General features: G+C 50.7%; 1 protein-coding gene across 1 annotated transcript in view; it reads right to left on the reverse strand.

Annotated features, from left to right (window-relative positions):
* Positions 1-14445, reverse strand: part of SH3KBP1 (SH3 domain containing kinase binding protein 1) — a 279554-nt gene that overhangs the window by 37548 nt on the left and 227561 nt on the right. Inside the window, exon 12 of the mRNA XM_029929622.1 lies at positions 12956-13115. Within this exon, the coding sequence (XP_029785482.1) occupies positions 12956-13115 (160 nt within the window). The remainder of the gene's footprint in view (positions 1-12955; positions 13116-14445) is intronic.

Raw genomic sequence — 14445 nt, forward strand, 5'->3', positions numbered from 1 at the left:
AAAATTTTATGACAAGGAGGACAAATACTGATGCTACAATGGGAAAGGACAGAGGCCAGTTACAAATGACTTACCCCTCCAGGCACGCATGCGCGTGCACACACACGTCCTTCTTATGTATTAGGAAGAGGGATTATTCCTTTAAAGACTGGAAGAATATCTGTAGTGATTGTTCCTGGGTAGTGTGATGGGGGATTTCTAGCACCCAGCTCAGCACCCGGGATATGGCAGGGGCTCAAAACCACTTGTGGAATTAATGCACATTTGCCTTTGCTCTGCAATGGGAATGCATTACGTATGTGCACAATAGACGCAGTTCTCTCCGCAACGCTGTATGACATTCAGCACGATCCTAACTATGTAAAACCGATGAAAGCAAACCAAGTCACACACAGAAGATGGGAGAGAAACAGTCCAAAATGTTAACAGGAGTTGTCACTGGGATAAGACGATAGGTCAGTTTTCCCTTTCAAAGTTTATATTTTTTTTAAGTTCACTTTTAATAACAGAAACTCGTATAATTTGGGCAACTTACATTCTGTCTCCTTTCTCCCCAACAGTAGTGTCAAGGTAAAAGGTGACACTGTCTGACCCTTGCCTGCAAATTCTCCTTTAAGTTCCTCCCTGACCACAGGTGCCTGGGAACCAGGTGGGGGGAGGTGTGGCGTTACAAATCAGAGACTGAGAGGTCCAAGCCATGAGAGAGCATCTGAAGAAAGAGGAGCCATCAGCCGTGAGCGACCTGTCCCCAGATGCTAAAGCGCCAGCCACATTCTGACAGGAAGCTTAGGATCCCCTCAACCCTCTGAGTCCTGGTTGCGCATGCCAAGAGCCAGACACAGGCTTTCGGCTGAAATTATCTTCTATACAGGGCCAGAAGCAAGCCTATTTTGAAAACACAGTAGGTGTCGTTTAAAAAAGGTTCTGATCCTTCCAAGTAGGGAAGCTGCAGCTGGTGTTTTGACAGTGTTCAGACCGTGGGTGTGGAGGCGTTTTACAATGTCTATTTGTAAATGCTTTTAACTGTATTTATAGACTCTTACAACAATGCTAATGAATTTCAGTTCTGAAAAATACCAGGATTTCTGAAATTCTCCAAAGCACATGTTTGGAGTGGCTGACACCCAATGAAGCTGCAGCCCTTGATGGTCTCTGTTCTTCTCCAGTCTGCCCAACACATGGGTACCATTTTGGCCAAAAGGATGCTACCAAATGCAAGAACAAAAAGAAAAATCCAATCCTTTTGGTGTTTATGAGCTCCTGAGAGGGTTTATGTATGGTGAGTTTCTCTGTCCACAGATGTTGAATAAAAGGAGAAGACAAAGGCAAGCAAGCATATCCCTCTATGTCCAAAGATACAAGAACAAGGTTGCCCTTACTCATTTCTGATTTTTAAACCCAAATGCTGCCACTGTCTTGTACTTTTCTGAGCGATTTTGGTAAGGGACACGTGGAACACATGACCTGGACAGGCACCCGGCAGGGAAGTCTCCCTGCTTTCCTGAACAGGGAACTTAAATTACAGACAATGGGGTGACTAGCTCAAGGACACCTGCCAGAGTAAGCAGAACCCACAATCCCATGGAAACAGCAGCAGCAGCTAAGGCCTGTCATGAGCCAGGCACTAGGGTAAGCTCCTTCCATCCATATTCATCTGTCACAACCACCCCTGGAAAGATCTACTCTGCATGGTGGATGTGGAGCCAGGCTTTCTGGAGCCCCCTCTGGTGTCGGGCTGGTTGCCCCTGCTGCTGGGGGCGCTGTCGGCCCCTCCAAGGACCCCCTCAGTTGCAGAGGGTCTCCTTGGCCAAGGCATATCCTTTTCAGGGCGGCCCACACTCAAGAAAAAAATCTTGGCCAGTTCAGCCCAACACAGGACAACTCAGACGAGCCATTTCTGCCCCTCTGTGTGGACTTGGCCAAAGCTTTCATAAGCCAGCATCCCAACTCAACTTCTCCGTCGGCCCAACGCTGCTTCCTTCTCCCTCCCATGGGCGCTGACCCCTAAAACATAGCTTGCATTAGTAAACGCTGTCTCAGGGCCCACTTCTTGGAGAACCCCATATGTGATGCCCTTTATTTTCATTATATAGATCAGGAAACTGAGGCTCAGTGACAATAAGTCCCTTGCGAACAAAAGGTCCTACAAGTAGCAAGATAGCAGGGTCTGGATTTGAACCCATTAACTTGGACTCCAGAGCCCAAGCTCTTGACCACTTTTCAAAGCTGCTTCACGTGGCCCCCTGGCCATGGGGACAGTGAGTCACTGAGGATGGCAGGCAGCCTGTGTCATCACAGCTTGCTGCCAGCCTAGTAAATCACCTTTACTCTCCAAGTTAAAAAAGCACTGCTAAGAAACAAAAATCACATACTCGTCCAGCCCAGAGGTGCTTGCTCTTCCCACTCAGACTCAGAACATGAGATGGAGCGTGTAGTCGGAAAAGGGGAAGGTGTGCCGTGTACATCCCTTGAGAACATGAGCTCAGCCAGCGGCACGGCCCGATTTAGCCCATGTTGGGACAGTTAAGCCATGACATGTGGCCTGGAAAAGGTGTTGAAGCAAACAGGAAGCCGAGGCGAGCAAACCAGTAAGTAAATAAATGAACAGCAGCACTAACAGCAGCAACCAAATACCACCCAAGAGACCCACAGCCCTTCAGAAGGTGAGTGGGGCTGGAGGGGAAAAGAGTGAATCCACAGATTCCTACCGAAGAAAAGATCCCAGGTCGAGGTGATGACTCTCTTTTGGCTGACCCCCCTGCCCACTCTCAGGAGGCTCCATTACCATAATGTAAATGTTTGGGCTTTACCTACCTAACAATTCTTACAGGGGGAAGAAAACAAGCTGAGAAGGAAAGGAACAGAAAAGAAATAGGAAAGCCTTGTGCTCATGCTCAGGAAACTGAGGCACACGCTGCAAATCCTCTATTTTTTTCCAGCTTTCATCCCACTTGGGAGGTGTCAACACATATGGACCATGGCAGATGTCAACTTCAAGATCCTAGAGAAATGGTGCGAATTACCCTGTCTTCTCTCCTGCTCCCACCCCGCTTTGTTTTACTGCCCCTCCTAAGAGAAAACTACCCCCATCTGATTTTAATACCTGCCTCGCCCTGGTCCAACTGTGCAGCAAGAAAGCAAGGCTGAAGGAAGTGAATGTTCCACCTGCCTGCTCGTAACACTGCACTCTTAGGCTCTGACTACTGAAACGGGGTATACGTTACCCAGGTCATGTCCCTATTTTATTACAGACAAGGGTCTTTGCTCCAAGGATGGGAGGTACTGTGCCCAAGGCCATGTGACTCAGGAGTGGCAGAACTGAAACCAGATGGAAGCTTCCTGATGCCCTGTCCATCCTACCTTTGCCCAACACCCTTGGGATGGCAATAAGCAAAATGAGCACCCACATGCACATGCTTTATGCTTCTAGAGACTTTTTTCCTCTCTCAAGTAAAGCAACTATAAGAAGACTCCGCCCATCTGTGAAGGTAGCAGATGTGAAGCCAGCGCTTCAGGAGAGCTCTGCCCTGGGATGTCACTTCCCTGGGGAGAATCCTTCCATCAGGAAAGGTCAAAATGGTAACAGCATTAAGTCCAGTTTCCTTCGCTCCTCAGCGGGAGGGCAGGAGAAGACTCCTTCCCTTTCCTCAGAAATAAGGGTATCTGTGGAGTACCTACATACCCACCTGGTAGCCAAAAATGTCCCAGGGATTTGCAGGTACTTTTGACCGAGAACTTGCTATTTGACTGTGGCCTAGCAAGGCCAGGGGCGTGAGAAGCCGGAAGCAGAGCGGTCTGCCTGGCAGCTCTCCCTCGCGCTGCGCCCTTGTCCGGCCAAGTGCAAACAAGTCTGGCTATTTATAGTTGCTTAAGACACGGTGGCAGGTGACGGGACACTGCCCACTCTATTCCCCTCCATGTTTCTGTTCTTTGTGCAGACTCTGCGAGCGTGTGTGTGAACAGGCCTCTCTCCAGAGTCCATCCAGAGCCCAAAGCCACAGCTCCCGCAGGGTGACACTGCACCTCTCATCTGCAGCCCCACAGTTGGGCATCTCAGAGGGCCGAGGGCCTTTAAAGATACCGAGAATAGGCGCAGTCATCATCAGGCAGCTCTGAGGAAAGTTTGGGAGGTGCCACTGGAGGGGAAAATGTTCAAAGAAAGAGTCCTTGGAAAATGCGTTGCATGACCCAACCTGCACCGGGCATGGGTGAGGTGTTTAGTCCCCCGCTGGTCCCTTGCCTGGTTCGAACCATCCCTGGCGGGATAATCAATGTGCCTCAGTCTGCTGGGGCTAAACCCTGTCACTGCTGTTGGTTCTCGCTGCGGGAAATAAAATTCATTTTAGGGGCAGCTGGAAGAAGAGAGAAGGGTGCCTATCTAAATGAAATGAGGTCAGCCGAGAATACAGACATCCCCACAATGTGACAAGGTATTTCCCACTGTGCCCTGCGGGTTGCCAGGCTCCAGAAATGACCTTCCCTCCCTCAGTCATGGCCTTCTGTGAGCCCTGACTTGCTCTGAATCTCTAGCTGCTTCTGAGGGACGTGCTTTAAGCTTCCACTCCCTTAAGACGTCCTGATGTACTGCCTCAGAGTTTCCTCACCCCCTCAGGCTGTCACCAGGTGGAGACTCCTCTCCCACCCAGGTCACCCACTGAACAACCTCATGGGAGGAAAAGCAGCGGGCACGGATCTGCTGAGGGCCTCTCGACGGCCAGGCAGAGGGTCAGGGGCCCAAGGTGCCGCAGCTTGCTTCAGTCAGCACACCTGAGCAAGCTGGGCCTCAGCCTACCACTCTGCAGAGGCAGAAGCAGAGACTCCGGGAGGTGCACACCTTGCCCGAAGTCACTGGGAAAGGCAGCCGAGGGCAGGGGCCTGGGCCCCGGTGTACCTGGCTCCAAAGCACGGGGATCACGTCTGGCCTGGTTACCATGGTTTACTACCCAGAATAGGGCCTGGCCGGAACATAGGCACTTGATCTCCCCTTCCCTCCCCTCCCTCCCTCCCTCCCTCTCCCTCTCTCTCTCTCTTACACATGCGCGTGCGGGCGCGCACACACGCGCGCGCGCGCACACACACACACACACACACACACACACTCCTCTCTCATCACCGAGCCCGTCTGTAAGCCCCCATTTTCCATCTTTTTTCCCCCAAATTTTTCAGAAGACAAGTTTGGCCACCTGCCTATTTTCTCCAATTCCTGCCAAGCCTGTCTCTTGTCACCAACCATCGTACCAAACTCCTGGACTGGGATCCCCAAGGGCCAATGCTGGCAACCAAAGCCAGTGGATGCCGTTCAGTCTCCCTGGCGCACGCTACAGTGGAGTTCCCCAAGCATGCACAGCTAACCAGCAGTAGCAGCAGCACTGGGAGCTCGCTAGAAATGCAAGTTCTCAGGCCTTAACAGATTCAGTGAATTAGAAACTTTGGGGGGCAGCAATCTCCCCATATGTTTTAATTAGTTTCCAGGTGATTCCCGCATACACTCAGGTGTGAGATCCACCCATCTGCCATTGTTCCACATTCGTTTCCTCTGGCTTCCAGGACATCACACCCTCTCCACCCTTTCCAATGGCTCCTAGTCCTTCCTCCACCCTCTAAATAGCCCCGCTGCTGGCTCCACTCTCTCCTCCTCTCTTCCCTAATCTCCTGGGGGCATCACAGCCATTCCATGTTTGGAATTACCATCCATGAGTCAATGACACCCACCTCTGTAACTTCTAGCCAAGATCTCTCTCCTGAATTCTCCAAAGACATGGCCGGTTCCTGATTTGGGGAAAAGAAGGGAAACACTCCAACACTACATGATGCGCCACTAGAACACTTTGAAAGGACATCTCAAATACCTGACTAAACCCAACCCCAGATGACGGCCTCAACACCCAAGTGCACAATTCACCAGCCTGCTCCGGGAGCATGCGCACGCACCAGCGACCTCTCTCTTCCTCCTGTTTGATTAATTGATTGGTTGGTTTATACCTTGTAAGAGCCGAGAGGTCTTTATAAATGCTTTCTTGTGGTAGGCATGGGGGCCAGACCCCTTGCAGAGTGATCAGGACCGGGAAGCTTATTTCCCGTTCATTTGTACCCAGGGGCTCGAGCAGCCGGGCTGCCTGTGTAAATCTAAAGAAAAGGAACTTCCATATGGGCAGATTGGTCTCCAGAGAGACATCTGCCCTTCCCTAAGCACCGAGTTGATGCTTGGCATATAAATATTTACTTAATCTTTGCCTCAAGCTCAAATGTCTCAGATCTCAACGGCCTCTCATCTCCCAGGGTTTCGGTGAAATCCAGGCTCCATCTTCATTACAAGGGAAAAGCCTGCAATTCCACTGCCCTCCCCACTGGATCCGGTGTTTCAGTTTTCATGGGAGAGTCTCCAGCCTTTCACAGGAAAAGCACCTCATGGGTTTACATTGGAAGCAACAGCTATCTCCGGGGGGCACAAGTCTGGAAAGTCACCAGTTCTCCTGCCCACAGCCTGGTGTCCAGGACCCAAATGCCCACCTTCTCACTGAGATCCCTCCTCTGATACACGCTTCCACAAGTACAGTCAGGTGTGCCCTCCGGATGCCTGAACCATGGTACCCACTCCCCTGTATCCGAGACCTCCTCTCTGAATGGCTCGTGACCACCCTGACTGTGCAATCTTATCACTGACTGTCTTCAACTCCCACAACACAGTGACACCCACGGGGTAAGGCACTGGCTTCCAGAACATCAGCCTCACCTCACTTTGGCTCTTGCCATCTTCCTGAGCCTATGACAAGCCACGTGGGCAATCCATCCCCAATGCCCGCCCCTCCTTCCCCTGGTCCCTTTAGTTCTTATGACCTTCATTCATCTTCAGTCACCCAGATTCATGGCCCCTCTCTGCGTGGATAAGTTCATCTTCAGACCTGCTCCGCCTGTGACATTATGGGCACATGCCTCGCCTTTCTGACCAGCTTCTCCTGTTCTCCTGGCTATCGACTTCTCCCACTCGATGCTTGCTCACCTCACCTCCTCCGTAGGCCTTTCGGCTTCACTTCCTTCCTCTCCATCCCAGACGCCCCTGTCTACCACTCACGGCCCCTGGAAAACCAGCTGTACCACCCCTGCCCTGGCCATCACCTGCCCCTCAACGTGGAGAGCATGTGCTGCTCTGTGCTGCATGTGCTGTAGCAGATGACGGGCGAAAGTTCCCTGCAACTCAGAACAAAGGTCCTGCTGCAGCTTCCCTGCTCTTTGGGAAGAAAATGAAAAAATATCACAAATTAGGGTATCTATGTTTGGAAGGATTAACAAACCTGTTCTAGCCTGCTTCTACCTCTTTCCCTATTGGGTTTATTTACTTTTGAAGGCACACACCTGCCCTGCCCCTCAGGTTTCTGGCTTGCTGCCTCCACTGCATAGAATAATTACTCGAGCTCAGAGCAACCTGCTTTTCACCAGTATTTCCTTGGATTTTTCTTTTATTTTCTTTTGGATCGTTCTCCCAAATTTCAGCACCTCTTTCACAGAGGTTTCTGAACCCATATTTATTACATCGATCGCAAGTATTATGAGACATACAACATGGCATGTCCGTGTGTACGTGTAAACACACACACACACACACACACACACACAGGTTTAGGGATATTCTGTCAACTGAAATATTTTGATGATCAAATATCAAAACAAGTGAGTATACTCTTGAGCCTCCATTTTCTCAAGTGTGAAAAGGTGCTGGACAGAAGGACGGAATATTCGTTGCCCACCCCCCACCTTAGCCGCATGGCAGGCTGGGTAAGACCAGCAGACTCTGTCTTTGCACACTGTGAAATAATAATGAAGGCAGCCCCAAGGCACAGACTTTCAAACAAAGGAGGCACTTAGGGCCTCATAGAATCTCTTATCATTCAATTTTTAAATCAACTCTGGTACTAAATTTTATTTTTGGGGGAAAAAAGTCTTTTCTTTTTTCTGCTAAAATTCCATCTTCACCTACTTCCTGGAAATTGGAAGAATATTCTTACCAATGGGAAGGTACATTAATGGCATGCTTCCCCTTGCTCGGACAGGACACAAAGCTGTGCCCGGGTGTCATTCTAGTTCTCCTAGATGTGATTCCTGGAAATGGAAGCATCACAGATATTGGGAACAGCACCTTGCACGCAGGGGCCCCTCAGTACATTTCTGTTACGTGAACGAATCTAAAAATGACTCCCCTCTTCCTAAACTTATGTACTCCTTTATCCTGAAAGATACTATTTCCTGTTTAAATGGAAAAAAACCCAATCTCTTCTGGAAGCTGCACTTGGCAGCAAGCTTTCTGGCTGGTGAGAGCAAGTGTGAGCCCAGACACCCCAGCTAGAAGTGGCAAGGCCTATCTCCCTGTAAGGATGGCAAATGATGGTTGTATGTCCATGTGTTCATCTTTCTGTCCATCCGTGCAGTCAGGTAAATCCTAGAGAGGATTTGCGTTTACACAGCCAACAATACCTTTTCTCCAGAGGATCACTAACACCAAACTGTCTGAATGATGTTGACATTCCTACTTCAACTAATTGGGCAGGACCAAACAAGTTCATAAACCAACATATGGGTTGGTTGTCCAACGTAACTGCTTAGCAAAAATATGAAGTGTGTGAGGTATTGGGAAATAATAAGCCTTTCTTTGATCTTCTTAAATTGTTTCAAGTTGAAATGCATGGCACACTGGGTGACTGAGAACATGAGACACACGAGCTACTAAGTGTGTACGGGGCCTGGGAAGGATGACAGGAGAGGCAAAAGTGAACAAAATGTAAGCACTGGCACATCCCTCCCTTTGTAGGAACCATGGCATTCAACAAGTGTGTTAAATGAGCCACTACCATATGCTCAACCCTGTAAAGCATGTGGAGATGACAAAACACACTCTTGATCTGCTTTAAATCTGGTAAAGGAGTCCGGGGGTGTGAGCATCCCAAGTGGCACAGCATGGGGCCCCACACTAGGCTAAACATGGGGTATCAGGCATTTGGAAGAGAGAGCAATCATGAGAAATAAGGGAAGGCTTCCAGAAGCTGGGTATGCTAACTGGGCTCTGAATTCGGGGAGCATTAACAGGTGTGTGAGAGGTAGCCAGGAAAGGGGAGGGGACTGTAAACAACTTGGGAGAATCAAGACTAGGGGTTCTCACAGTATGAACGTGGGCCAGAAGCATGGAGATTACAACCCTGGGAGCTGGTTGGACATTTAAGTTCCCAGGCCCACCCCAGACCTACCAAGTCAGCGACCGAGGGGATGGGGCCCAGCGATCTGTTTGAACAAGGTCTGCAGGGGATTCTGACCCACGCTCAAATCTGAGAACCACGAAGTTAGAGCAGGCACTGTCCTCCCTTCAACTGGCTGAGCAAGTGGCCAAAGCAGGTATCGGCTCCCCGAACATTCCCACCCTTGCCTAGGTCTGTCACTTCCTAGGCCTGTTGGGCAGGAAGCCAGAGGCTGCCCTCCCTTATCCTCTCTTTCTGCAAACCCAGTCCCCGGGGGCTGGGCCAGCGCAGGGCGAGCGGGGGGACGAACGGTCACATCTCCCACTGGCCTCTGTACGAAGCCCTCCCCACGCACCTTCCCCAGTGATCCGTACTTCTAACGGGCAAGCGCCTGATGCAGGAGCTGGGGGCAGAGAAGAGCGAGGCAGAGGCAAGAAGTGAAGGGCGCTTCTGTGAGCCCAGAAGGTCAGTGGTTATAATCTGCTTCTCCCTTGTGTTCAGGTCCATGGGGGAACTAATGGGATTGGGTCCAACTGATGGCCCACAAAGCCTGAACCTCTCCCACAACGAGATGGGCGAGAGCAACCTTCGAAGGCAAAGAAGCCATTGGAATTGTACTTCTCTTTACATCAGATCATTAGAGAGAATAGCAGGAATATTCTGGAAATTGTTACTGACTTCAGGGAAATGCATGTAGTCCGTGGCAGACAAACAGTTTTGCAGAGCATGCCGTCTATTCCCCCTTCCCTCTCCACAAAGTGATGTGCAACCTTTGCTCTCCATTCCCAGTGTCTATGGCTCGTATTCTCTTCAGAAGTACTTAGGTTTCCAGCACCTTTTTCTGCTGGAGTGCCATGCTGCTGAAGAGGCCCAAGCGAAGCTCACTGAGGCTGTCAAGTGGCCCTGTTGGGCATGCGTGCAGACAGCCTTCCATCAGTCGGCAGAAGAGAGCACAACAGGTGAGGCCTGACCAACTCAACGATGGCCCTGGTTGCAGTAGTTTCCCCATGGGCCCCCATACGGGGGCAGTTGTTGGGACCTTGGGAAATGCTTGCTGAGCAACACAGGGGGCCCAGCTGGCTGTCCAAGAGGCTCACCTGCACTGAGATGACCGGCTGTGTGTTCCGCTGGGCAGTTTGGCCTCCTGCTCATGCGCTTATGTGCGTCCACCATGGCTGGCTGAGACGCTGACATTTCTCACCCGCTCACACGGCTACCCACCTCTGCATTTGGGCAATATATTATTGTTTTCACGGAGAGTAAATGAGTCATGCTGTCACATGGATGAAGCTTGGGGCCACCAGGCTAAGTGAAATAAGCCAGTCACAAAAAGACAAACGCTCTAGGATTCCACTTACATGAGGCATCTAGAGTGGTCAAATTCACTGGGACAGAAAGTAGAGTTGACCCTTGAACAACACTGGTTTAAACCGGGTGGGGCCACTTATGTGTGGATTTTTTTTTTAATGAATACAGGCCAGAACTATAAATGTATTTTGTCTTCCTTATGATTTAATGTTTTCTATTCTCTAGCTTGCCTTATTGTAAGAATACAGTCTACAATACATAGAACATATAAACGATGTGTTACTCGACTCTACATTATTTGTAAAGCTCTCAGTCAACAATAGGCTCTCAGTAGTTATGTTTTTGTAGAGTCAAAAATTATACTTTTCAACTGCACGGGGGCAGTGCCCCTACCCTGTGTGTTCAAAAGTCTACCGTACAATGGTGGTTGGCAGGGACTGGGGGAGGAGGAAGGGTAGTGAGTATTTAATGGGTACAGAGTTTCAGTTTGGTAAGATGAAAAGAGGCCTACGACGGATGGTAGTGGTCACACAACGCTGTGATGTGTACAATGTCACTGCACTGTGCACTTGCAAATGGCTATGACGGTAAATTTTAGGTTATGTGTATTTACCACAATTAAAAATTTTTTTTACTAAGGAGTAAATGAGCTGGGCGCCCAGGTGGCTCAGTCAGTTAAGCAGCCGACTTCAGCACAGGTCATGATCTCACAGTTCATAGGTTCAAGCCCCGCATCAGGCTCTGTGCTGACAGCTCGGAGCCTGGAGCCTGCTTCAGATTCTGTGTCTCCCCTCTCTCTCTGCCCCTCCCCTGCTCATACTCTGTCTGTTTCTCTCTCTCTCTGTGTGTGTGTCTCTCAAAAATAAACATTAAAATTTTATTAAAAAAAAGAAGTAAATGAGTTATTCTTGTTTCCCTGCATTTCTATACCCATTTGACATGCAATAAATAAGAATGGCAGTGAGGGCCACCTGGCTGGCTCAGTCAGTGGAGCGTGTGGCTCTTGATCTTGGGGTTGTGAGTTTGAGCCCTGTGTTGGGTATAGGGATGACTTAAAAATAAAATCTTTAAAAAAATAAGAATGACAATAAAACTAACACTGAGATACAAGTATGGGGCTGCACACTTGGGCATTATCTCACTCTGTCCTCTTGTGTGCATCCCATTATCGTCCTCAATTTACAGATGGAAAAAGTGAGGTGAGGGGGCAGTGACATGAAGCTCACATGCCTGAGAGGCCAGGTGAGATGCAAGCCTGGACGCCTGCCTGACTCCAGCACAAGGGTGCTAAAGCCCCAGGCGACTCTCTCCATGCACACTTAACTCAAAAGAACAAAACCTGCATGTTGGCAGGTGCATGGGAAGACCTCTAGGCCACCAGCTTGCTCTGGTGTATGACACCGACACATACAGCACACACGTAATGGCACAAAGTTCCGGCAATTAACCTGCGGAGAGAACACGACGCCTCTGCTCTGCGGTGGGCATCTCAGGTCCGGAAGGACAATGTCCACCTCTGACCCCACACTACTGACATATGCATCCCGTCAGCCAGTGAACACAGGTGCGCTGAGCCAAGCATGTGTCAGAACTCACGCCTGAACGAAGCGTGTGCCTTGCCCTGTGAGGGTCTCACGGTGTGGGCACGTGTACACTAAGACGAGATTTGCCACGCTGGGTCCTTGGTTCCACACACCATACGGTTACGCAGTCAAGGGCAGAGGGAACCTGGGGATGTGTAAAGAGGCCCCAGGGAGCAGGAAGAGCGTCAAGGGACGGAGCTCCCAGTGAGATACGCACACTTGAGGCCGGCGGGACATCCTGGGGGTGAAGGTAGGTGTGATACCCGAATTTGCAGTCAGAAGGGCAGCAGGCTTGCTCTTAAGAAGCACAGGGAAGGGGCGCCTCGGCGGCTCAGTCGGTTAAGCATCCACTCTTGATTTTGGCTCAGGTCACCATCTCACGTTTTGTGAGTTCGAGCCCTGTGCTGGGCTCCATGCTGACAGCGCAGAGCCTGCTTGGGATTCTCTGTCTCTCCCCTTCTCTCTCTGTCCCTCCTTCCCTGTTCACTCTCTCTCTCTCTTAAAAAGAATAAAAAGACTGAAAAAAAAAATCTCTAAAAAGAAGAGAAGAAGAGGAGCACGGAAAATCGCTGCGTGTGAGCAGGGCCTACCTGCAGGCTACCTGATCCCCACCTGCTAATCCTGGATCCCACACTGTGCCTCCCAGCCTCGCACCGACTTCCACCCCAGCAGAGGAGCGAGGACGGAAGCGGCTGGAGGTTTCAGACACCTTTGCTGGCGGAGGTTGGGCAGCTTTATGCCCTCCCTCAGATGGCCACACTCCAGGCCCCTCTCCTGTGTCCCGCCGCCCGCCCGCCCTTTGCCCCTCCCCCACGCCCAGTGGCAAGGACAGAGCAGTACCTGGTGTGGGTCAGGGGGCCCACTGGGCGTTCAGGCCTCCTGGGGGGCAGCGCACCCGGTCTGCTGAGAGAGTTGGCCTTGGGTGGCCGGGGCTTTTTTGGCGGTATGGCAGGAACGGATGGCTTCTGTAAATCCAGTTTTGGCTCTCTCTCTGGTCTTTCTTTAAGGCATCGTTTAAAAAGCGCAAAGAAGACAGAGAGATCTAGCGTAAGTGACAGTGCATAGGGGCTGAATGTGCGTTTCTTTCTCTAAAAAAAATCACGGCTGCTACTTGTGAAGGTGGAAGGTGAAGAGCATATTTTAAAAAAAGTTTTTCATTGATGTACTTATTTTTAGAGCATCATTTTTTTTTTTTGTCATGTCAGAAAAAGCCCCGTGCAGATGCGGCCCGCTGCTCACCTTTGCTCATGCTGGCCTCTGCCTGGAGGGCCCTCCTGGCCACTGGCCACCCGTGGTGAGCACCTCCTCATCCTGTTTCGGGCCTCCTCATGAGGCCTGGCCTCCCTTCTCCGCAGCTGAAGGCTCCCGCAGAGGCGGACTTCCTCACTTCCTCACTGGAGCCAGAAAGGCAGCCCTTTACCCCCAAGCTCCCCGTGGTGTGTGCAGGCCGTCAGCCCCTGCAGGCAGGCCCACGTCCGGTCACCTCTCGAGAAGCTACCTGCTGCCTGGCACACAGTAGGTGCTCAGCAAATGGTTCGTGAGTTTGGTAAAACTCGGGACCCGCTGAGTGTGGGGAGGAAAGAGGCCTGATGCCTCTCAGGCCAGCCTGTGGAAAGGGCCAGGAGTCAATAAAATGGGGGGCATTTCCAGGAACAAGGAACTAATCATGGATTCTTTATGTGCACGATTTGAACTTGGAAGGTAAACAGGGGTTTTACAGAAGTTTGTGGAGTCAGAGCTATTACAATGAAGTTCAAGTCAGACGTGGTGGCCAATGGGGCAGGAGCGTGACCGACAAGCTTCGTGTTTTCTGTCCCCAGGTAACCTTGCCCTGGATGTGGTGTAAAGGGCTTGCATCCGGGTGCCTGAGGGGCTCAGTCGTGAAGCACCTGACTGGCTCAGGGCACGGTCTCGCGGGTAGTGAGTTTGAGTCCCACATTGGGTGAGCACGAGCCCTGCTTCTGATGAGCCCAGCTTTTCTCTGTCTCCTTCCCTTCCTCTCTTTCTTTGTGGGATTCTCCCTCCCTTGCTCTCTTGTGGTCTTTCTTTCTCAAAAATATAAAAATGAAAATAGGGGTGCCTGGTGACTCAGTCACTTAAGCATCGGACTTTAGCTCAGGTCATGATCTCACGGTTCGTGGGTTCGAGTCCCACGTCAGGCTCTGTGCTGACAGCTAGCTCAGAGCCTGGAGCCTATTTCAGATTCTGTGTCTCCCTCTCTCTCTGACCTGCCCCTGCTCACGCTGTCTCTCTCTCTCTCTCTCAAAAATAAATAAAACAGGGGTGCTTGGGTGGTTCAGTCGGTTAAGCCTCCGACTTTGGCTCAGGTC

The sequence above is a fragment of the Suricata suricatta genome, chromosome X, assembly GCF_006229205.1.
Source record: "Suricata suricatta isolate VVHF042 chromosome X, meerkat_22Aug2017_6uvM2_HiC, whole genome shotgun sequence".
NCBI classification, from domain to species: domain Eukaryota; kingdom Metazoa; phylum Chordata; class Mammalia; order Carnivora; family Herpestidae; genus Suricata; species Suricata suricatta.